Source organism: Chlorocebus sabaeus, chromosome 12 (genome assembly GCF_047675955.1).
Source record: "Chlorocebus sabaeus isolate Y175 chromosome 12, mChlSab1.0.hap1, whole genome shotgun sequence".
Classification (NCBI taxonomy): Eukaryota; Metazoa; Chordata; class Mammalia; order Primates; family Cercopithecidae; genus Chlorocebus; species Chlorocebus sabaeus.
Genome location: NC_132915.1, coordinates 42,585,673 through 42,609,262, shown reverse-complemented (window position 1 = coordinate 42,609,262; position 23,590 = coordinate 42,585,673). Strand labels below are relative to the sequence as shown.

Here is a 23,590-nt window from a genome sequence, read left to right as displayed (position 1 = left end):
ACCAGTGGCACTAAATTAATCTTTTTACCCTGAATTATCTGTAGGAAAACTGAGAATTAAAATGATTAATTTCAATAGAAATTTAGGACCAATACTTAAAAATCGACATTGCTAAGATTATTTTTAAAGCTACGGCAACAGAGAACAATTCCAAGATTGGAGAAATAATGTGGATAACTCAGGCTGCAAAAGCTGCTTAGACAGCAAATAAGCCTCAGCACAGAATATTCAGGAGGTCTCTCCTTGTCAATGACCTTCAGACGTTTTGGAGTGTGGCATTCTATTGTTTTGTTATTGGTGTTTGTTTAATATTTCCAGGGTTCTAGTTCATTTATTTTCCTTCCCAAAAGTGTAGGCTTACACACATATCATCTAGATGCATAATGTATATGCACACAAAATTAAGGCAGATTTTTCTTTGGAAATTTTATGACAACTCTTGAAATAACTATAGAGATGCTGTGTTAACATAGGTTCAGGGTTGAAAATTACTCTTAAATGTTGATTAGAGTAAACTGGTTCACTGAATCCTACAGTGAACAATCTGTTTTTGAAATTTTTTCATGAAATGAGATCTTCATGATATAAAATTTTGGTTTTATATTTCTATGTCAGTTTTCACTAATTACATTTCAAAAAGAATTTGAAGCAACTTCTGATGGCAAAACTTGTTAAATAATGAATGATTAAAATGTAAACCTAAACAAAGACCAAGTAAAAATATCACAGAACTAGATATACCAAGGACCTTGGGTTACTAAAATTGAGTATGTCATTTAATTTGTTTCCCAGAAGCAAAGCAAAACAGAAAAAAAGAAAAAATAAAAATGAGAGACAGACAGAACTGAAGGACAATGTGGGATTCAGTGAACCAGTTTTCCCTTGGCAATGGGTGGGTTATCTCATGGAGGCTCATATTCTCATATTCATTTAATAATCAACCTTTGTTGAACATCTAAATTAATAAAAATACAAAGAATAATCAGATGGAGGTTCTCACTATCTAGAGGGGAAAATAGAACATAGAAAAGAAAACAAAGAAGGTGAATAGTAAAGAAGGAATGAGTAACTTTGACTAGAAGAAAACCTCACAGTGGAGGCAATAGCATGGATAATGGGTCTTGAAAAATGAGTTCTGCAGAGGTAGGGGAAATGATTTCAGGTAGAGAGAGCAGTGTTTACAGGGATACAGAGCAGTTCAAAACTGAGGATTATTTTATGCTCTACCTTCCCAAGGGAAACTTGGCAGTGTCTGGAGTCAGTTCTTACTGTCATGACTGGAAGATGCTGCTGACAGGTAATGGGTAGAGTTCAGGGATGCTGTTAAACATCCTTCAGTGTACAGCATAGCCTCCTACAGCAAAAAAACGATTGGGTTTATAATGTCTGCATTGCTGAGGTTCAGAAACCCCGGTGTGGAGCCCCATGCAGACCTATATTATCAGAGCAGTAGATTATATGAGGGGTATTGGCAGGAGAGGAAACTATGGAGCCAGACTGTGAAGAACCTTTTCAAGTAAGGTGTTTTGTTTGTTGGTTGATTAATCACCTTTGTTCTTTTACATTTTTTTTTTTGTATTAACTTTGTCTTCTAACCCTTCTATTATATACATTATTTTAGCAATCATTTTGTTTTTTATTTCTTCACATTTTTTAACATGATAAAATCATTCTAACAGGCTGGATGCAGTGGCCGAGGCGGGCGGATCACTTGAGGCCAGGAGGTCAAGACCACATGGTCAACATGGTGAAACCCCATTGTCTCTACTAAAAATACAAAAATTAGCCAAGCGTGCTTGTGCACACCTGTAATCCCAGCTACTCGGTAGGCTGAAGGTGGAGTTTGTGGCGAGCCCAGATTGCACCACTGCACCCCAGCCTGGGCGACAGAGCCAGACTCTGTCTCAAAAAAAAAAAAAAAAAAAAAAGAAAAGAAAAAAGGCATCCTAACATAAAATTAAGGTAGTGATTTTAATGACATTTTGATAAGTAAGATCTTCAGTTATAATACTTCTTTCGTCTTACTAATTCTAAGAATACAGCATCACATCCTAATTTACTAATGGTTTTTCTGCCCAAGGCCACACAAGTAATGTACACTCTGTGTGAATTTTTTTTCTTCTGATGCTCAAAACGAGCAAATTCTAGAAAACCTAGAGATGTAGGTAGTCTGGTAGTCAATGTGTACTTCAGAGGTTCAGCTTCAAATATCTGAGGTAAGCAGAGGTTGTTAGGTGGAACACACACTGTACCAGGACGTGTCTGAGGAGTCTGTATTCTGTAGATACAGATTTGTAAGACTGCGAAGAGTTCATGGCCAAAGTGTTGAGGTATGTTGCTACTTAAAGTACCAACAGCAGCAACTCAAATAATTTCTTACATTTATTATTTTAGATTGACGGAAAATGAGAAATTTTGTGAACTGAGGATTTTCTTGCTCTATTTTGACTTTGACAGTCAGAAAGATACTGTTTTGTTTGATTCATATCTTAAAGGACAAAAGTGCTTGTGTTTCCCTCTCTTTATTACTTATATAAATGACGGGAAAAAAAAAATGATCCTTTCCCTATAGTTTCTAATTTGAGACCAAAAGGAGGATGATTCACCTGTAGGCTTACTATCAGTAAAGGGGAGACGACTACTGTCTTTCCAAGAATGTCTAGGTTAAGTTATGACTTGGTGTTGGTAGGGGAAGGAGGACAGAAAGGAAGAAATATGCTTTGATTTCATTAACAAGAATTATCTAAAAATGGAGTGGAACTCTTCCCAGCTGTTGTTGCTTGTGAAAATGAAAATGATCTTTCTTACACCTGAAATAGTTTTACTTTTATGATAGAGCTTTGTAGCCACCTGACAGCGAAGTATCTATTTCTTGAGACTCTAGTGTGCATTATCTAGGAGAAGTTAAAAGAGAATGAGTGGTTCTTATGTTTTTACATTTACCGTAAAGTTTATTTACTGTAGGAATTTCAAATACTTTATTTTTGGTACAATAACAGCTTTTAAATGTTTGTTCCTTTAGCTAAAAGTTTGTAAATATAGAGCCATTGAAGGGACTAAAATTTTTGTTTTACCGTGGGCAAGAAGGCACTGTTCAAGCTTTTTATACAGTGCTGGATTAAAATGCAACACCATCTTGCTATTGGCTATGCATGTGTGTCTAAAACAGCAAATGGTGATAATTGTATGGTATTTTTGTGACAATGTTAAATGGTCTTTGGAGAAGAAGGAAAAAAATGTGAAATTTACTGGTTATAACCTAAATGAGTTTTTTTAAACCTCCAAATTTAAGAATAATAGGCCTCATTTTACATTTAAAGCTACAACAGTTACCTTTCAAGAAGCCCTTCTGTACTATAGACTGCCTCATTTAACTAGTCCATCAGTTCCATAAGGTAGGTTTTGTCTTCATTTTATCCAGTGAGGAAATTGGGGGTTAGCTTATATAACATAATCTGACCCACAAAATTATTCATTGATAGACTTAGGAGAATTTGAGGTCTGTCTAACCCTGAAGCCAGTCTGTCTGTTTTTTTTTTTTTTTTTACTTTTATTATAAGTTACACTGTTTCTGAACCCTTAGTTCTCTGTATTAATGAACAAATAAGATGGAAAAACAGTTAATAGCATCCCTAAAGAGAAATGCACTTGAGCTAAACATCATCTAAACTCAAATTCATTAAGTTAAAATATGCCATGTCCTGTAAATTCTTCTCCCAAATTTTAATCATAGAGTCTTTTTGACATAAACCAGTACTTTCAGTCTGGTTATATTAATAATTTTGCTAGACTTTAAAGGTAAAGTGAATGATCTGGTTAAAGATAATAGTGGAATGGAGAGAGAATGTGGCAAAATATAATCAATCTTTGTGTGTCCATTCCTATATAATTATACTTCTCTGTAAAGCTTTATTTTATTTTTATTTTCCTCTAAGCAGATTGTGAACACTGAGTCAGTTTTGTCTCCTAGAAATGTGGGACTGATAGGAAAAACACTGCAAGAATTCTAACATGTTGTTTGTTTAAATTTTCAGTTTCTAAATTACTTATTTGCCATGGCATTTCAAATAGATTAATTTACTTAATTTTGATACCTTCCCCACTTTGACGTAGAAAATTTTCAGCATACCTTGGTAAGAATATAATTTTAGGTCAAGCTACACTTTTTAAATTTTTTTCTCTTGGAAATTTAGCTAAGAAAACACAGAATTGTTGAGATTTAAATAAAGAAAAGACATTCTGTAAATATGCATAAACACACATGCCTAGACTGTGGTATATGCTGCATTCCACTTGCCATTTGTTCTTAACAAGCGTAAAAAGGAGCTTTAGAATTAATTGTATTTCAGGTTTGCTTGACATCCATTTGCTACTTTTGGCACAAAATCCATACCATATTCATCTTTAAATATTTGTACCTTATATGATACTTAAGCTCAAAAACTGATTGCTTAATAAATGAAGGCATGAGTATTCTTAAATATTCAAAACTGTCATTCATTATTTATCTTTCCTTGACAGACAACTAATTTTAAACATAAGTAAATTAACCAAATAACTGAAGTTATTTTGGAGACGCCACCTTTTCTCTTAGTGATGACATTGAAAAAGTACATCACTTATCATTATCATAGCAATTATCATAGCATCAAGTCTTACTATGTGCCCAGAACTGTTCTAGTTCTATTGTAGTTAATGGTTTCATCATTACAACAATATTATAAAGTAGGTAATATGATTTTCCTCATTTTGTAGATAGGGAAATGGAGTTACAGAGAGGTTAAGCGATAGAGCCAGGCAGGCTGGACTCCAGACCCTAGGTCTTAATCATAGAACTCCATATATTTTATTTTATTTTCTTCTTAAACAGCATAGTGAATACAGTTTAAGGATTTGTGGGTGATTTGAGTACTTCTTATGATTATCTCATCTCAGATTGTGGCAGAGTGGTCTAGTAGTAGTTGGAGACAAACCTGATCCAGATTTGTATTCTGGTACTGATATTTATTAGTAGGTGATATTAAGTAAGAGTTTATTCTCAGTACATATATCCTGTGAAACATTTTGGTCTCCTGATCAGTTTACAGTCATAAATTATTATTAAGGTCTGCAAAAATCTTTTGTTCATATGGTTTTATCTGTCAATATATGCCATGTTAGAAATCAGAATTCAGAAATGTTTTAAATATTTATTTATTTAAAAATCCCCCATTGCATGTTTAAAAATTGAGGAGAGTGGCATTATTTTATATTTTTGCACATATATTTAATGTGCAGCTTAGTAGCAGAATACTAGATTTTCATCAGCTTCTGCATTCAGTCTGTTTGGATTTGCTGTTTTAGTTGATGTTTTTGAAGAAAATCTGGCCTCACACAGATATGTAAGCTGGGAAAGGGAGGGGTATAGCTTTTTCAGATAATTGTGGTATCCTTCTTTGGTAGTGCATCAAAATTTGTGGTGGTTTCTTAAAGTTTAGTTGCACTGTTGAAGCAGCATCGTTGTCTGGGGTAAATACATGGGGTTTGTCGTCTTGCACCAAGAAAATTAAGGACATGGACACATGTGGGTGGGTTAAGGAATGAGAAGTTTAATAGGCAGAAGAAAGGAGAGAGGAGAACAGCTCCTTGCCAGAAAGAGGCATCTGAAAGAAGGGGCAAGGCAGCAGACCACAGCAGATTTTATAGGCAGGCTTGACGAGGGGGTGTCTGATTTACGTAGGGCACACAGATTGGTTTGACCAGTTCAAAGGGAAGGCTGGTCGCCCCGCTCTAATCTTACTATGCAAGTGGACTTTCCACTTGGCTCTTGCCATCTTGTCTGCTCCTTACTGTACCTGTGGCTGGCAAAAAGAGAAGATGGAGCCACCATTTTGAACATGCCTGGTCCCAGGTAGTATATTCCAGTGGGCACAGCTGCTGGCATTCACCTGTGCAAGCTTACAGCTTGTTTATGTCTGCAGCTCAATTTCACAGGCTGCACTTTGTTAGAGAAGAAAATGATTTTGGGGCTGCTTTTCTGGAAAACCTTACCAAGGACTATACCCTCACTATCAGCCTAAGTAATTTCTTCTTAACTCCTGTATCACTGTGAAATCTGAAACCAAATCAGTAAGTATTTCACTCTCTATTACAAGAAACTCTATTTGTCTGTCTTGGTCTTTGAATTTTTTTTTAAACTAAAGCTTCGTTTATATTACATTGGTCATTTGGAAAATTTGAAAAATGGAAAAGTCACATTTCCCGTTTCGTTATATAATATAAAAAAGTTATACTTGCTGATATCAGTTGCAGTTTTATCAACAAATTCCAGTTATGGAAAGGTGTCAAGATCAAGGTAGCAAATACAGATGTTCTAAAATTCTAATTTTCACTTGAAAGCTCAAATTTTATTATGGGCAGTAAGTCCTGTTTGTTGTTTTCCTTGCAGTCACGGGCTTACTTTGTTTATTTTTGAGAAAATGTCTTTTCTATACCCAAGTCTGTATAATCACAGTTTGATTTTTTTTTTTTCAAATATGATACTTATGAAAAAAGCGACTAGGCTAGTTCAGCTTGCAACTCAAATTAGTGCTTTTCTGTGAGACAACCATTGAATTTATTGTGCAGCATAAACACTTTATATTTACCATTTTGCCATTTTGGTTTTTTTTTTGAGATGGTGTCTTGCTCTGTCACGTAGACTGGGCTGGAGTGCAGTGGCATGTTCATGGCTTACTGCAGCCTGGACCTGTTGGGCTCCGGTGACCCTCCAACCTTAGCCTTCTGTGGAGCTGGGACCACAGGTGTGTGCCATTAGCCAGGCTATTTATTTATTTATTTATCTATCTATGTATCTATCTATGTATCTATCTATCTATCTATCTATCTGTAGAGACGAGCTTTTGCCATGCTGCTCAGGCTGCTCTCAAACTCCTGGACTCAAGCCATCTGCCCACCACAGCTTCCCAAAGTGCTGGGATTACAGGCATGAACCACCTGTAATTTTCCCCCGAAGAATAAAAAGTAACCTTAGCTGGTATCTTTGGCCTTGAAACACTCAGAAACCTGGTCTGCTTACCATTTTGAAACATGGAACATAAAAAAGACATGTTCTTGAGGGTCAAGATTTAATAAAATCAACAAGTTTTACTGTATCAAGAATTTGTAACTTAAAGGATGGGGAAATAGAATATTGCTCTTTATGAGAGGCACTGAAAGGAATTTGTAGTCTTTTTTTCAGTGTACCTCGGACACTTCTACCCACACAATGACAATAATAAGAAATAAAGATACTATCAAAAAAGATCAAACAAATTTGAAAAAATAACCCATTATTTTTGATATTAGGATCTCAGTGGGAACTCAGGGGAGAGGTAAAACATCCTGGTATGTTTTACTTCATTGTTGGAGCCAACTTTTTAGAAAAGAAGTTAAACACTTTTTTGATAACAATAACGAAAAGATTTAAAACAAAACTATATTTTAACTTCAAGTTATTTTCCAATCTTTATTCAAGTGTTCATAAATATTTTATGAAATTTGGGGAAGTGGGAGTCTTAATTTTTTTACCTAAGTGTATTCCCAAAGGTTTTAGTGTCATTTAGGCCTTCTTAAAGAAGAAAATGAGTTTATAAAATACACATGGAGGGCTGGGCACGGTGGCTCACGCCTGTAATCCCAGCACTTTGGGAAGCTGAGGTGGGTGGGTCACCTGAGGTCAGGAGTTCAGGACCAGCCTGACCAACATGGAGAAACCCCGTCTCTACTAAAACTACAAAATTAGCTGCGTGTGGTGGCGCATGCCTGTAATCCCAGCTCAGCTACTTGGGAGGCTGAGGCAGGAGAATCCTTTGAACCTGGGAGGCAGAGGTTGCGGTGAGCCGAGATTGCGCCATTGCACTCCAGCCTGGGCAACAAGAGCAAAACTCTGTCTTTAAAAAAAAAAAAAAAAAAAAAAATATATATATATATATATAAAAAACTATATAAATATGTAAAAATAAAAATATATGTGTATACACACACACAGCTCAGTATTTAGTGCAGTATGCCTTGTGGATTGATTTTAATAAAAATCTCTTATTATGTAGTTTAAAGAATGAATAAGATCTTTGCAGGTTTGAATAAAAACTAAAATATTAAAATAGTCTGTTAACTCCTCATTCATCCACTTAAATTGACAGCATTGTGTAAAAGCTAAAGTCTATAGTTTTGTATTTGGTTTTGTCATTTAACAGGTTATAACAATCAGTGTTACATTGGGTAGATTATTGATCATCCAGGAACACCTTCCCAAATATAAAAAGGGAAAAGTCAGAGTCTTACATACACTTTATTTCCTTGTTTAGTTTTTAAGCTTTCTTTGCTTTCTGTCTTCAATTTTATAGTTCACAGTTTAACTTTTTTAGCACAAGGGAATTTTAAGACAAATATGCATTTGTACCTATATAGGGGCAGGTGCAGAAAATTTACATTTTGATTACTTAAAATGACTCTATCAACATTCTTGTGTTAAGGACTTACTTTCTCAATTGAATACCCTTATCTTTTAAATTTATCAGCAAATGTTAGTCAAAGGCTACTTAAAAATATCTGCAAATTATAATGTGTGTTCTCAATTACTATCTGTTTTGGTATTCGAGAATTCATAGCTGTGAATAGAAAGGTATCTTATCTCAGTAGCTGAGTGAGCTAAGCCTAGTAGAATAATTTTGTAGGATATTTAACATATTAGTGATTATGGAAAGCATTTTGTCATTTTAATTACTATCCTTATCACCTAGTGATGTTTAAGACATTTTAGATGCTCAATAAATACTTGAATAAATGAAAGGAAGGTCTCATAGAAAATGTAAAATTTTGTTTGTTGTATTTGAAAATATTGTTTTCCCTTCTTATAACTTATTGCTCCATTTTGTGTCTCATTTAGTTCAGGAGCCAGGAGCTACCTTATGTCTAAAATAGTTTCGTCACATTAAGCTAATCCCCTTTGAACATGCAGTTCAATTTCTTTAATTAGCTTTAAAAATAAGGATCATTAAATCAGAGTGCCACCATCAATTACTGTGCAAGGGTTTGCCTGTTCAATAATGCATCAGAGCTGTGCTTTAATCAGTATTTCACTGAAAGATTTATGGAAAAGGAGGCCTCTCTAGGTTCCAAACTTGGAGTCCTATCATGTATAAAAAATTTTTCTTGTGATTGCTATCATTTTAGGTGCTGTATTTCATTGAATGCTCTCAGCATCCAATCTTTGCATTTCATAGTTGGAATCATTTCCAGAGAGTGTTTTACAGCATTTTTGGTAAATTCACAAGAAAATAAGCACATTTTTTTGTTCTGCAAGAAGAAAATACAAGGTGCATGATTTTAAAAAAAGTCTGCGTTTATAAGAGGTGCGTCTGTTATGGCAAATTCCCTGAAGAATGGCTTATTTCTTGTTTCTCATTATGTTAAGGTGTCTAACAAATAAACAAAAAATATGGGAAATTGAACTAGCAATGTATATCTGTTTAAACAATTTACCAAAACTAAGGTTGCAAAAGTAGTACTCATTTTTTCTTACTAACCTAATTTAAGATAACGTATATTTTAGCTTTTAAATGATAGATTATAACATCCATCAGACATACATAAGTATTTTGGTCATTCTTACTGGTATACTGTGTATTGAGAATAAGTCAAAATAACAATCATAAAACAGATTTGATAATCTACCAAAAAATGCTTTATGGAATAAAGTTTGATCCTAAGCAGTCATTTTTGTGGGTATTTACAGAAATACTTCTGGAAACATTGATGGTAACCATTAAAACAGAGCTAATAATATTAACTTTCTTTTCAGTTAACAACTCAGAAGGAATGATGAAATATAAGAAGTGATATTTTAGTGCTTTATAGTACATTTAGTTAAATGAATATATGTATTTGGAAATCTTCTATTGGTTTAAAATTGAGTGCATTATCATGTAGTGATGGTGAAAATATTGTAAATGTTTTTGAAAAGAGGTATAAGTAATTTATAATTTTGAAATCTCGTAATTACATTAGCCTTGTCCCAGTATATATCAAAATAGTGTGAAAGTATGGCATAATTATTATTTCCAAAAAATAATTTGGTATGCAATAAAATTATTAAAAGTTTTAAAAATTTATAATATTTGTGGAAGACAAATCTAAATGTGTTACAGAGGTTAAAATATGTTTGTTGAGGATTCATCTTTACCTGAACACTTGTTAAAGGACTCCTTCTGGGAGTGGGAATTAGCCCATTTAATCCACATCAAGCCAGTGGAGGGCCACATGTCACAGTGGTAGACCAAACTTCGTCATCAGTTATTTAGTTCCTGTTCTCTTCATTTTAAGGTGAATATCTGGTCAATGAACTTTAAATTCATAGTTATGGATAGACAAGATGTAACTTTCTGTATACAGGCTGTTGCTACTACTTGCCTTCTTTAAGAGACGTGTTTTTACATCTTTCATTGGAATGCCCCAGATTTTTTGCTTTGATTATATGTTTTATTTTGCAAACTTTGAAAAATTGAGAAATAACATACATTAAAGGGAAAAGGTGTGCCCAAGGATTTTTTTTAACAAATTAGATATACATGTAACCCTTATGTAAATCAAGATATGGAAAATGATCAGCACTCATAATTTGTTTCACCTTTCATTCAGTCCTAATCCTCCCCTTTAGGAATTACTATTTTGACTTTATCTCAGAGATAAGTATTACTATTTGAACTTTATGTAAATACAGTCTGAGCATATATGCTTCGTGCCTAACTTCTTTGTCTTGTCTTTGTGTCTGTGAGATTCATTTGTATTGTATGTGTAACAGTAGTTCTTTTTCATTTTCTGTTTGAATATTCTAGAATATACTTGTCCACTCTTCTGTTGATTGCAGTTTTTGGCTGTTATAAATAAAATTGCTGTAAACTTCCTAGTACCTGTATTTTAGTATTCATAAGTGTGTATTTCTCTTGGATGTTCACTTAAGAGTGATATTTCTGGGTCCTAAGGTAGATATTCAGCTTTCATGGATTCTGCCAAACTGTTTTCCAAGGCGATTATAAGTCCAACTCTTTCACGATATTTAGTGTATGAAAGTTCTTGTGGCTCCACATCAATGCTCACACTTAGTACTACCCACTTTAAATTTATTTTCTCCAATTTTAGTGACTCTGGGGGGATATGTTATATTATCATTTTATTATTTTAATTTGCATATTCCTGATGAATGATAATGCTGAGCACCTTTCCATGTGGGATTGGTCATTTGGATATCTTCTCAAAATTTGGAAATTTCCTGTTTTTTTTTTTTTTTAACCCATTTTTCTATTGATTTTTCAGTCTTTCTCTTAGTGATTTACAAGAGTTCTTTATATTTCCTGAATACAACTTCTTTGTTGAATATTTGTATTGTAACCATTTTCTCCCTTGTATTTTGCCTTTTCATTCCTTTAATTGTATCTTTTAATGACCAGAAGTTGTTTTTATTTTAAAAACAAATTTTAAATTTTAAAAATAAAATTTTTCTTCATGGCTATTGCTTTTTTTTTCTTTTTTGCCCTACTTAAGAAACCTTTGGCTACTCCTAAAATACAGAGATTTTCTCTCAGAAGCTTTATTAAAGTTTTACCTTTTAAATTTTGGATATGAGGTAGAAATAAAGTATTTATGTGCATGTGTATGTTTATAAATAATTCTCCATTTGAATATCCATTTGATCCAGAACCATTTATTGAAGAGATCATCTCTTCTCCCTTACATTGTCGTTATTGTTGTAAATCACGGGATCGTATATGTGTGGGTCTGTTTCTAAACTCCATGTTGTGTTCCAATTAAAAAAATTTTATCCTATTTTAAATGTATTTTTAGAAAACATTTTAGTTTCTAATTGTTTTGCTGGGAAATACTAAACTGTATTTTTTGATAGTGATTTTACATCCACCAACTTACTAAGTTCACTTATTGAAACTAATGGTTTATTTGTAGATTAATTTGGATATTCAGTATACACAATTGTGTGGTCTGCAAATAATTATGGTTTTTGTTTCTTCAGTTCTAATGTTTATACTTTTAACTTATTTTCCTTGCCTTATTGGATGACCTAAAACCTTGGGTCTAATATTGAATAGAAGTGGTGATAGCATGGATTTTATCCATTATTTTTTTCTCCCGTCTTTTGAGCTGATCCTGTTTTTCTCCTGTATTCTGTTCATTGTGTGAATTAAACTAACTGATTTTCAAATGTTAACTCAACCTTACATTTCTGGAATGCCCAACTTGGTCATAATCATTTTCCTCTTTAAGTATCTTTGAATTGAGTCGTTAACATTCTCATTTAGTATTTTTCTATTTATGTTTATGATCTATAGCTTTTCTGTCTAATATAATCCTTGTTGGAGTTGGCAATTGAGGTTTTGTTGGCCTCAAAAAAAAGTAGAGAGCAATTCCGTCTTTTTCTTGTCACCAAAAAATTGATGTTAATTTGGAAAAAAAAATGGAAAGAATTTACCAGTGAAACTCTAAACCTGTTCTTGTTCTGTTTTTGCGGGGAGGGGGGATTTTTAATAGTGCATTCAATTTCATTGATAGATATAAAATAATTATTATTATTATTTTTTGATAGCGTCTGTCACCCAGGCTGGAGTGCAGTGGCTCAATGCAATCTCCACCTCCCAGGTTCAAGCGATTCTCCTGCCTCAACCTCCCGAGTAGCTGGGATTATGGGCGCGCACAACCATGCCCGGCTAATTTTTTGTATTTTTAGTAGAGATGGGTTTTTGCCGTGTTGGCCAGGCTGGTCTCGAACTCCTGCCTCAAGTAGTCTGCCTCACACTATTGGTATTTTGATAAATGTGTTTCCAAGGAATTTGTTCATTTCATGTATTTTTTCCCCATTTTTTTGCATGAGGTTATTGCATGCCTGTAGAGTCTATGTTCCTTTTTTTAAATTCCCAATACTGGAAATTTGTGTTTGCTATATTTTCTTAATCAGTATTGTTACAGGTTTATCAGTTTCATTAATCTCATCTTCTTTTCAAAGATCAACTTTTGACTTTTTTGAATTTCTTTATTGTATCATTTTCCTGTTTTGTTGATTTTTGCTGTAATATATGTTATTTTCTTCCTTTTCTGAGTTTGGTTTTCTGTTTTTAGCTTTTTGATTCGGATGCTCAGCTCATTGACATTTCATCATTCCTTTTTTTCCCTCTTACATCTAAGTCTACATTTCTAAGCATTTCTTTAGCTGCATATCCAACAATTCTGGATGTAGTTTGCAGTATATGCAGTGTGTCGTATGTTCCTTATCATTCAGTTCAAGATTTGTTTTAAATTCCTGCCTCCCTCCTTTCCCTCCCTCCTCTCCCTCTGTTTTGTTTTGTTTTAACTTATGTAGATTTACCTAGCTATCCCCACAATCAAGATCACCACAAAGATCACCCTTATTCTATTCTTTTATAGTCATACTTAACCCCTTTCCCACATTTGTAACCCCTGGCAACCTTTAATTCATTTTCCATCTCTATAATTGTGTCATTTCAAGAATGTTATAAAAATAAAATCATAATATAGGTGACCTTTAGAGATTGGCTTGTTTGCATGCGGCATAATGCCCTTGATATCTTGAAGTTGTATATATTAATATTTTTCTTTTTTTATTTTTCAGTAGTATTTCTTATTGGATGTACCTATTGAGGGGTATTTTGTTTCCAGTTTTTCACTATTTTTTTCACTATGTATAAGCTGCTGTGAGCAATTGTGTATGGACCTAGGTTTTTATTTCTCTACAATAAATATCCAGTAGTGCAATTGCTAGGTTGTATGGTAAATGCATGTCTAGTTGTTTTTAGAAACTGCCAAACTATTTTTCAGTGGGGTGTACCATTTTACATTTCCACCAGCAATGTCTGAGCAATCCAGCTTCTCTACATCCTCACCATTCTGATAGGTATGTAGTGATATTTCTTTGTGATTTTAGTTTGCATTTCTTTAATGGCTAATGATGCTAAATTTCTTTTATGTACTTACTTGCCAGCCATATATCCTCTTTCATGAAATGTCTCTCTGTTTTTTGCTCCTTTTCTAGTTGGGTTTTTTTTAACTATTGAGTTTTGGGTTTTCTTTATATATTCTAGATATGAGTCATATGTCAGATATATGTATCCTTGACTTCTTTGATTCTACTTTAATTAGTACTTTTACCACTTTCTAAAAAATGCAAGGAACTTAAAACACTTCCAACTTTATTTACCCTACTCCTACATTTTGTGCAGCTGTATGTACTTTAATTACATATATCTTTAAAGCTCCACAAGTTTAGATTATTTACTGTTTTAAGGAATTCATACTGATTTACCTTTTTTTTTTTTTTTTTTTTTTTTTTTTTTTTGAGACGGAGTTTCGCTCTTTTTGCCCAGGCTGGAGTGCAATGGCACGATCTCGGCTCACTGCAACCTCTGCCTCCAGGGTTCAAGCGATTCTTCTGCCTCAGCCTCCTGAGTAGCTGGGATTGCAGGCATGCGCCACCATGCCTGGCTAATTTTGTATTTTTTGTAGAGATGGGGTTTCTCCATGTTGGTCAGGCTGGTCTTGAACTCCCGACCTCAGGTGATCCACCCGCCTCAGTCTCCCAAAGTGCTGGGATTACAGGCGTGAGCCACCGCACCCGGCCTGATTTACATTTTTAAACTCCTTTTTGTACTGTAATATTTTCTGCGTAGGGATCATCTGAGATTTAATTATTTTCCTGCCCAAGATTTTACTTTGGTATTTCTTTTATGCAAATCTAAGGTAATTGTGTGTGGAATGTCTGTGTGTGTGTGTGTGTGTGTATGTGTGGTGTGTGGCGTGACAAATCTAGGTTGTCAGGTATTTTTATCTTTTTGTTTTTTAATCATCTCATTAACATCTGGCCTTTGTTTTTCTTGAGAAGTCAGCTGTTGGTCTTATTGTTCTTTGAAGATTAGATACCTTTTTGCTCTAGTGGTTTTTAAGATTTTCTTTCTATCTTGGCTTTTAGCTGTTTTGCTGTGATATGCCATGCTAGTCAGCCTCTAAGATGGCCAGTATTTCCTGCCTTCTGATATTCATGCTTCTGTATATTCCCCTCTTCTGTGATGTGGGCTGGATACTGCTTTGCTTTGCATCAATAGAGTATGGCAGAAGAGTTGGTTTCTTTTTGATACCTGTAAAGTGGTTTATTTATTTATTTTTTAACAGCTCTTATACACATTTTTAATTGTTCTCAGTGGAAAAGTTACTCTGATACAGTTATTCACACAGAATGTCCTTCATTGTATATAGAACTAAAGATAAATTATGTTTTCTTGGATGCTATTCTAGAAGCAGCTCTCCTAGCACACCTGCAAATGAGGAACTTGCTAAGAAGATACTGTCCATTTCTTCTGGAAGGCATATTGAATGATACCTAGGGCACTAAACACTTGTCTACTCAGACCTTCTCTAGTTTGTGTCCTTTGCTAGCTTGTACCAGCTAAATGTGCATTTCTCAAAAAGTCATTTTTAAAGCTATTTGTACCAGTTGTATTTATTTTATAATCACACAACTTTATTATATAATATACAATTTTATGACAAGTTTATTTTTCTGTGAAAATATATTTAAATTATTTTGAAAAACTATATAGGTGAATTGATAAAACAGTTATTGGTGAAATTGTTAGTTATGTTTGATCAAACTGTGAAACAGATGTATGATAAAAGATATTTAGAATTATGAAATTTGTTACAGACTGAGGATCCCACACACCAAGATCTAATGGCTATGGTATGTTTGCATAGTAAAAAGTATTTGGATTTATGCTATGGTAAGCCAGATTGAACAAATTGCGTGTATGAACAAATCCTATATACAGGTGAATATACATGCATTTTTTTAAGTTAAAGTAAGGTACATATTTGTTCTTTGTTATGATTTGTGCTTTATTTGACCTTTTGTAGCGTGTGAACCAATACTGGTTCTAACTGCATCTTATAAGAGGACTTTTCTTTACTTTTAAATACTTAGAAGATGTTTTAGCTTGCCCTTTCACATAGAATTTGCAAACTTTTAAATTGAGTAATTTGCATAATATTTAGGTTATGTTTTAGGTAATAGCACTAACTAAAATCCATAAATTAATGTGTTTATTTACTAAATACATAAAAGCCTCTTTTAGACTGAAATGTTCAGCCAGAACTTAAACAGAAAACAGATAATTATTTGGTGACTCTTGCCCATTTACTAACAACTTCCATAAATTATGCAGAATGTTTATCTGTATATAAAAATTGCCAGATATTTATGTTTTCTTTTGTTTATTTTATATTCTGTAGACCAAGGATGAGAATCAAGATCTTTTCATTAAACATTTATAGCATGACTGCTATGAACAGACCTATCAAGGCAAATAAGATACATTCCTATTCCTCAAAGAGATTATAGTTCAGAAAGCCATTTAAATAAAGAATTATAGCATAATCAAAGGTGCCTTTCTGCTTTTTCTTATGAGTATAAATTTGCCAATGTGTAAATAAGACTTTTGTATGGTGGTATATTTAAATAATAGTTTTTAAATATGTGATCTCTGTAACCTTTGCTTTTACATTTATGTAGACCTCAAGGTCAGGGATGAAGTAGGAGGAGTCATTGAACTTCCTCAAATCTTTAACAAATTAGGAAATGGCAATTGATATTAAATACTTTTATACAGTTCTCATTTTATAATATTTTACTTGTTTTGCTCCCACTGACTTTACTCTTAGAATGCCTTTATACCTAATATTTCATAATATCAGAGCTTCTATTTTACCATGAATCTCTTATAGACAGATTCTCTATTCTCTAAATGCGATTTGTTCATTCTGGCTTACCATAGCATAAGTCCAAATATTTTTTCCTATGTAAACATACCATAGCCATTAGGTCTTGGTGTGTGGGATCCTCAGCCTGTCACAAATTTCATTATGCCATCTGCTTCAACCTGAGCTGTGTATCTTCTGCTGGCAGACTTTATTGAAGTTGTCATGGCTCAGGATAAAAAAAAAAATCAGTCTTGGCATAAGAAGCTTACTTTTGAAAAAGTAATAATTGATCGTGTCTGCTATAGATTTTAAAATAAACATTTAAAAGGATTCCCAAAAGTCTCTTCTCATCACATTGATCTCTTTTTCATCTGTGATTGTAGATAGCCAATATAATGGTTATTGGTAACTTTGGTAACTTAATGAGTTTTCCGTTTTATTTTTAAGGATAGGTAACTCTTATGTGTAGATTTTGGTGACATATTGTGAAATATTTTGATAGCTTCTGCCAGGGGATGTTCTTTACCTAATGTTTTATTTCAAAAATGATATCTAAAATGTTTTGTGTATAATACAAGGACTGTATGTTTTGTGTATAATACAAGGATGATAGGAACACCATGATGAAAAAAATTTAGGTCACAAATAACTTAGGTGTGTGACTTTACGTAATTTCATCATCCTTAGAATTGAGATGATACTTGAAAGGTTGTTTGGGAGATTGGATCAGAATTAGATCCTTTAAAAATAGAAAAACATTTTTTTCTTCCAATGTATGTTGAACATCAACTCTGTATAAGGCATTCTTCTAGAGAATGAGGGCATAGTAAAAACAAAATAGTCAAAAATTTCCGCTGGAGAGTTTTTGCATTCTAGTCTATCTCCACTGACTGGGATGAAAGCTTCATGACAGCAGGGTGTGGATCACGTGGTAATGAGTGCCATGAATTAAAACAGGGCAGAGTAAGTTTGTGAAGTATAATGGTGCTGTCTTAGATAGGGATGCCAAGGAGGATTTTTCTGTGGTGAGGCTGGGCACACCTGAATGAAATAAGGAAGCATGTAGATATTTGGAGAAGGATATACCTGTCTGGTAGAGTGGTATATCCTTGGCAGTTTGAGGCACAGTGAGGAGGGGAGCACAGCTAGGGCTAAGTGGGTGAGGGACAGACTGCTAGGAGATGAGGTCAGAGAGTGACCCCAAAACATCATTGAAGTAAGCTTTCTGTTAAGTAGTTATAGACAAAAAGTCACAATCCAGACACCCAACATAAATATGAAATTAGGATTGACTGCATTGCTTTATTATTATTTATATTTAACTTCAAACTCTTTGTAACAGGCACACACAAATAATTATAAAATCATTTCCCAAAGTGGGATGATCTTTTCCATTGTTGTTACGTGTGTCATTGTACTTAGAGTTAGCCAGTCAGCACAATTTGAGGGCACAGTCCTCCAGACTGCCAGTGCTGCCACACACTTCTGATACCAACTGCGGCAAGTTAGGGTCTAGCTACAAACTTAAAGGTAAAAGGATACATAAAACCACCCTCACTTATGATATCAGCTGCAAGTTTGCGAGGTTCCCCAGCCACCTTGAGGTTTCATAATTCACTAGAAGGTCTTAGAGAATCTCTGAAATCTGTTATACACATGATTATCATCTCTTGTAGGGAAAGGATGCAGTTAAGAGTCAGCCAAAGGAAGAGATGCATAGTGCAGATTATGGGAGGATTCCAAACTAGAAGCTTGTGTGACAAGCTTGTGCTTGATCTATGTGTGACAATATGTATAGAGTACAGCCATGTGTCATTAGGTGATTTCATCCTTGTGCAAACATCGTAGGGTATACTTACTCAAACCTAGGTGGTATAGCCTACCACACAACTAGGCAACAACTGTTGCTCCTAAGCTACCAACCTGTACAGCGTGTTACTATATGGAGTACTGTATGCAGTTGTAGCACAATGGTAATTATATGTGTATCTAAATATAGAAAAAGTACAGTAAAAATGTGGTTAAAAGATAAAAAATGGTACACCTGTATAGGACACACTTACCATGAATGGAGCCTGCAGGACTGGAAGTTACTGTAGGTGAATCAGTGAGTGAGTGGTGAGTGAATGTGAAGGCCTAGGACATTACTGAACACTGCTAAATAGTCAATATACTGTATGCTACTAGATAGCCATTATGATGATTGGGTTATTGGTAACTTTGGTAACTTAATGAGTTTTCTGTTTTATTTTTAAGGACAGGTAAAAAAACTTATGCATAGAGTTTATACATAAGTTATAAATACTGTACACCTAGGCTATACTAAATTTACAGAAACTTTTCTTTCTTCAATAATAAATTACCTTGGCTTACTGTAACTTTTTTTGCTTTATAAAGTTTTAATTTTTAAAAAAAAACTTTTGACTCTCATAATAGCACTTAGCTTAAAGCACAAGCACATGTATAGCTGTGTTTGACTGTGTTGCAAACCCAGGAATATTACCTGATCTTGGTGTTCAGAATTTTTTATTGGGGTGTTATTTCATAGGTGTGATTGATTGCCCTGCCCATATGATTAAAATTCAACTCCGAGTTTGGGCTTCTATCATGTGGCCTTGGGGCCCACCATGAAGAAGAAAGAAACCTCATCACTCAGGAAATTCTGAGAGTTCAGAGGTTACTTCATAGGATCTGAGGACAAAAAAATGTATGTCTGGATGTATTTGTGGGTGTGTTTTAATAAGTACCCTGAAGTTGAACCTTGGAAGTAATTAGTTTTTTAATTTTCCCATCTAAAAAATGGTGCTGCATTGAACATTTAGTGATGCACACACATCTTTATGTATTATCCTAATGTTTATCCTTGAAATAAATTTCCCAAAATAGAATTGCTGGATCAAAGGATTTGGACATTTTGAAATTTCATATGTACGTCCTTGTACCGTTGGGATATTTCCTATGAAATAGTTTATGGAATGTCAAAATTCTTAATACTCCCTGTATTACTCTTAGGTAAATATTGCAACTTCAGCAACTTCAAATATTGAATATGCCCACATTCCTCATCTCAGCCCAGCTGTGATTCCTACTCTGCAAAATGAATCGTTTTTATTATCCCCAAACAATGGGAATCTGGAAGCACTTACAGGATCTGGTATTCCACACATTAATGGGAAACCTGCTTGTGATGAATTTGATCAGCTTATCAAAAATATGGCCCAGGTAAGAACATTTCTTTCTGTTATTGTAAAACCTTTAATAATTTAAGAATGTGATCAAGTTGTGGATAATTTGGAGAATATAGTGACATTTATAACATCTGAAACAATTGGAACAAAAAGTCAGTTGTGGGAGTTTAGATGGTTCAGAGATTTTCTATTACAGTTTTATCATCATTTAAATTTGAGTATTATATGTTGTATTATAGAAATATTCTTCAGGATAAAGTGCTAACAATTACCTTGGAAAATTTTTTTTCAATTTCTTTTTTTTCTAAACAAAGAAATGGTTATAATAAGATGACTGTTATTGCAATAATTGGCTTTTAATTTAAGTTTTTTTGAGACATGTCTTGCTGTGTCACCCACACTGGAGTGCAGTGTTGTGACAGCTCTAAACTCCTGGGCTCAAGGGATTCTTCTGCCTCAGTCTCTTGAGTGTCTAGGACTATACATGTGTGCCACCACACTCAGCTAAGTTTTAATTTTATTTTTTATAGAGAGAGGGTCACATTATGTAGCCCAGTTTGGTCCCTAACTCCTGGCTTCAAGTGATCCTCCCACCTTGGCCTCCCAAAGTGCTGGGATTTACAGGCGTGAACCACCATGCATGGCCTGGCTTTTAATTTTATTTCTTTTTTTGTTTCCTAAACAGGGTCGCCATGTAGAAGTTTTTGAGCTCCTCAAACCTCCATCTGGAGGCCTTGGGTTTAGTGTTGTGGGACTAAGAAGTGAAAACAGAGGAGAGCTGGGAATATTTGTACAAGAGATACAAGAGGGCAGTGTGGCTCATAGGTGAGATGGTCACAGCATCTACTTTGTTTTCGATACCACATTCTGAAGGTTTTGGTCACTGTGTAGGAATTTAGAAAAATAATAATGAATAGAAACAAATAATTGAACATAATCTGGTTATTAACCAGTTTTTAGAAGTCATTAACATTGTTGTGATAAAATAGCAAGTCCTTTGAAATGGGAGTAGCTTTTAAATATAGTCATAACTTAAGTTTTGGTAAGGAAAGAAAAATTTGAGGATAACATTATTTTGATTGTTAATTAAATGGGCTCTTTTTGGTTAGATTTTAAAAATCACTATACTGGAAATGACCCAAAATAATTCGAGTTGCATTTGTTTATATACCCAAAGCAATAATTTAATATAGTTGTCCATCAGTATCCGTGGGGAATTGGTTCCAGGACTCCTGGAGATACTAAAGTCTGCAGATGCTCAAGTCCCTTATATAAAGTGGTATAGTATTTGTATATAACCTGTGCACATTCTTCCATATATTTTAACTCATCTTTAACTTATAATGCCTAACACAATGCAAATCCTATGTAAATATTAGTAGTCATACTGTATTTTTAAAATTTGTGTGTTTTTTTTTTTTTTTTATTGTTGTGGCATTACTTTTTCTGAGTATATTTGATCCCCAGTTGGTTGAATCTGTGGATGTAGAACCCATGGATACAGAGGGCCAACTGTATAGGTATATCCACTTTCATTTTTAGAAGATGAGAATATCCAAGATGTCATATAGGCTGAATGGGGAGCTGAAATAAAGAGTACTTTTATATGGCAGGAGTTGAGTAGGAGTAGCAGTGGAATAACATTACGAGAGTTGATGACCTTCAGCCAAAGCGTATATTTTTTTAAAAGTAGAACTGCAGGAAAAAGCTTAGTGTATTGGAATTAAAACTAGGATTAAAAATGACTTGAACATACATGCTAAAGAAGCTGTCATTTCCTTGAGAACTCTCAGATTGTCTTTTATCCCTTTTTTCATCCTTGATAGAGATGGAAGATTGAAAGAAACTGATCAAATTCTTGCTATCAATGGACAGGCTCTTGATCAGACAATTACACATCAGCAGGCTGTCAGCATCCTGCAGAAAGCCAAGGATACTGTCCAGCTAGTTATCGCCAGAGGCTCTTTGCCTCAGCTCGTCAGCCCCATAGTTTCCCGTTCTCCATCTGCAGCCAGCACCATTTCAGCTCACTCTAATCCAGTGAGTACTTAAAATCTTCAGAAGAAACAACATATTTTTCAAGTTCTTTTTGGTTATCTCCAAGTTTCTAATTTGTGTAGGGTCTTTGCACTTCTTTAGTTTTTGTCTGACTATTCTTTTATCTTTCCCTAGCCTGGAATATTTGTTCTTTAAGCGTGATAAAGCTTCTAGGTTCTGAAACAACCATTACTTTTCTTTGTGTAGTTTTTTCCTTTGATAGCATTCCTTAAAAATGGAAAATGTAGTCCTTTAACAAAAATTGACTTTATCTGTAGACAAATACATTGTTGATTTTGATTTAAAAATTATACAATTATATTGTTACAGTTAGCTGTCAGTAACTTTTAAGAAGTCATCTAATTTGGAATCCTGCCTCAAGGCAGGATTGTGCAGAAGACATTCTTAACATGTGACCTTTTTTTTCCCCTTGATCTTTTTCTTTTTTTGTAAGAAGTGCTACAAAAGATCTTGTAAATCAGTGCCTGTCTTTAACTGCTGAAGTGAAATCATTAGGATGATATATTGATAATTTCAAGAATGAATCTGTCAGTAGCACTTACATTCTGTTGAAAGGGAAGTATACCAAGTGAAAGGGACATTGTTAGGACTCATTATGTCTGAATTTAATTATTTAATAACCACAAAAATTTCTATTGTAATACAAAATGTTAGTGCTTTGTAAATTTCTACAAATTCATATATGAGCTTTGTTTGTAGGTTCACTGGCAACACGTGGAAACTATTGAATTGGTGAATGATGGATCTGGTTTGGGATTTGGCATCATAGGAGGAAAAGCAACTGGTGTGATAGTAAAAACCATTCTGCCTGGAGGAGTAGCTGATCAGGTAGGCTACATCAATAGATCTTTTATGCTATTTTATCAAATAATATGGGTACATCTTTTACATTTTTTTTGTTATAGAGAAGAAACTTTGGCTTTAGATGATGCCAAAGAAATTGAGTTAGACTCTTTCATTTTATTGAGTGTCCCTGAAGTGTTGTCTTAGACCTAGGGGAGGAATACCTTTGAAAAGGGACATTAATCTTAAATTATAGTTTTAGACAATAGACTTAACACTTTTGAACCTCAGACTAAAGCCAAGGTTATGGATTTGATAATTGTGAAGGTAGCTACTATTTTATAGTCATAATTCATATTTATAAACCTAGTCAGCTGTTTAGTCACAAGGTATTATGGGAAAATATACTTTATTATTCAGGCAAAAAAAATCAACTTGTTGCTTTAGTGATGGGTCCCTGGAATCGTCTTTGTATATGAAACACAGCCTGTTTTTATCACTTAAGTAGTTTATTGAGGCATTATCATTTATGATATGTGATATTGTTGCAATATATGTGAGAAAAGATTTAACACATTTGTTATGATTTATATTTTAATTTGATAAGGCTTACTGGTTTAAGTAAGTTTTGCGTTGATTATAACTTTTTAAAAAATAAAGTGGTTGTTCGTACATGTGTGTCTGAACTTAAACTAGGAAGTCCAGTTCATCAAATATTTCCTGTATTCATAAATGAAATCCCTGTTTAATGACAACCTTGTCAGTAG

At 34.0% G+C, this 23,590-nt stretch overlaps 1 protein-coding gene across 18 annotated transcripts in view; it reads left to right on the top strand.

Annotated features, from left to right (window-relative positions):
- Positions 1-23,590, top strand: part of MPDZ (multiple PDZ domain crumbs cell polarity complex component) — a 182,703-nt gene that overhangs the window by 35,284 nt on the left and 123,829 nt on the right. For all 18 annotated transcript variants that reach the window (XM_037998405.2, XM_007969229.3, XM_037998410.2 and 15 more), the window contains 4 exons: positions 19,807-20,016; positions 20,668-20,807; positions 21,809-22,022; positions 22,740-22,868. In XM_037998405.2, the coding sequence (XP_037854333.2) occupies positions 19,807-20,016; positions 20,668-20,807; positions 21,809-22,022; positions 22,740-22,868 (693 nt within the window). The remainder of the gene's footprint in view (positions 1-19,806; positions 20,017-20,667; positions 20,808-21,808; positions 22,023-22,739; positions 22,869-23,590) is intronic.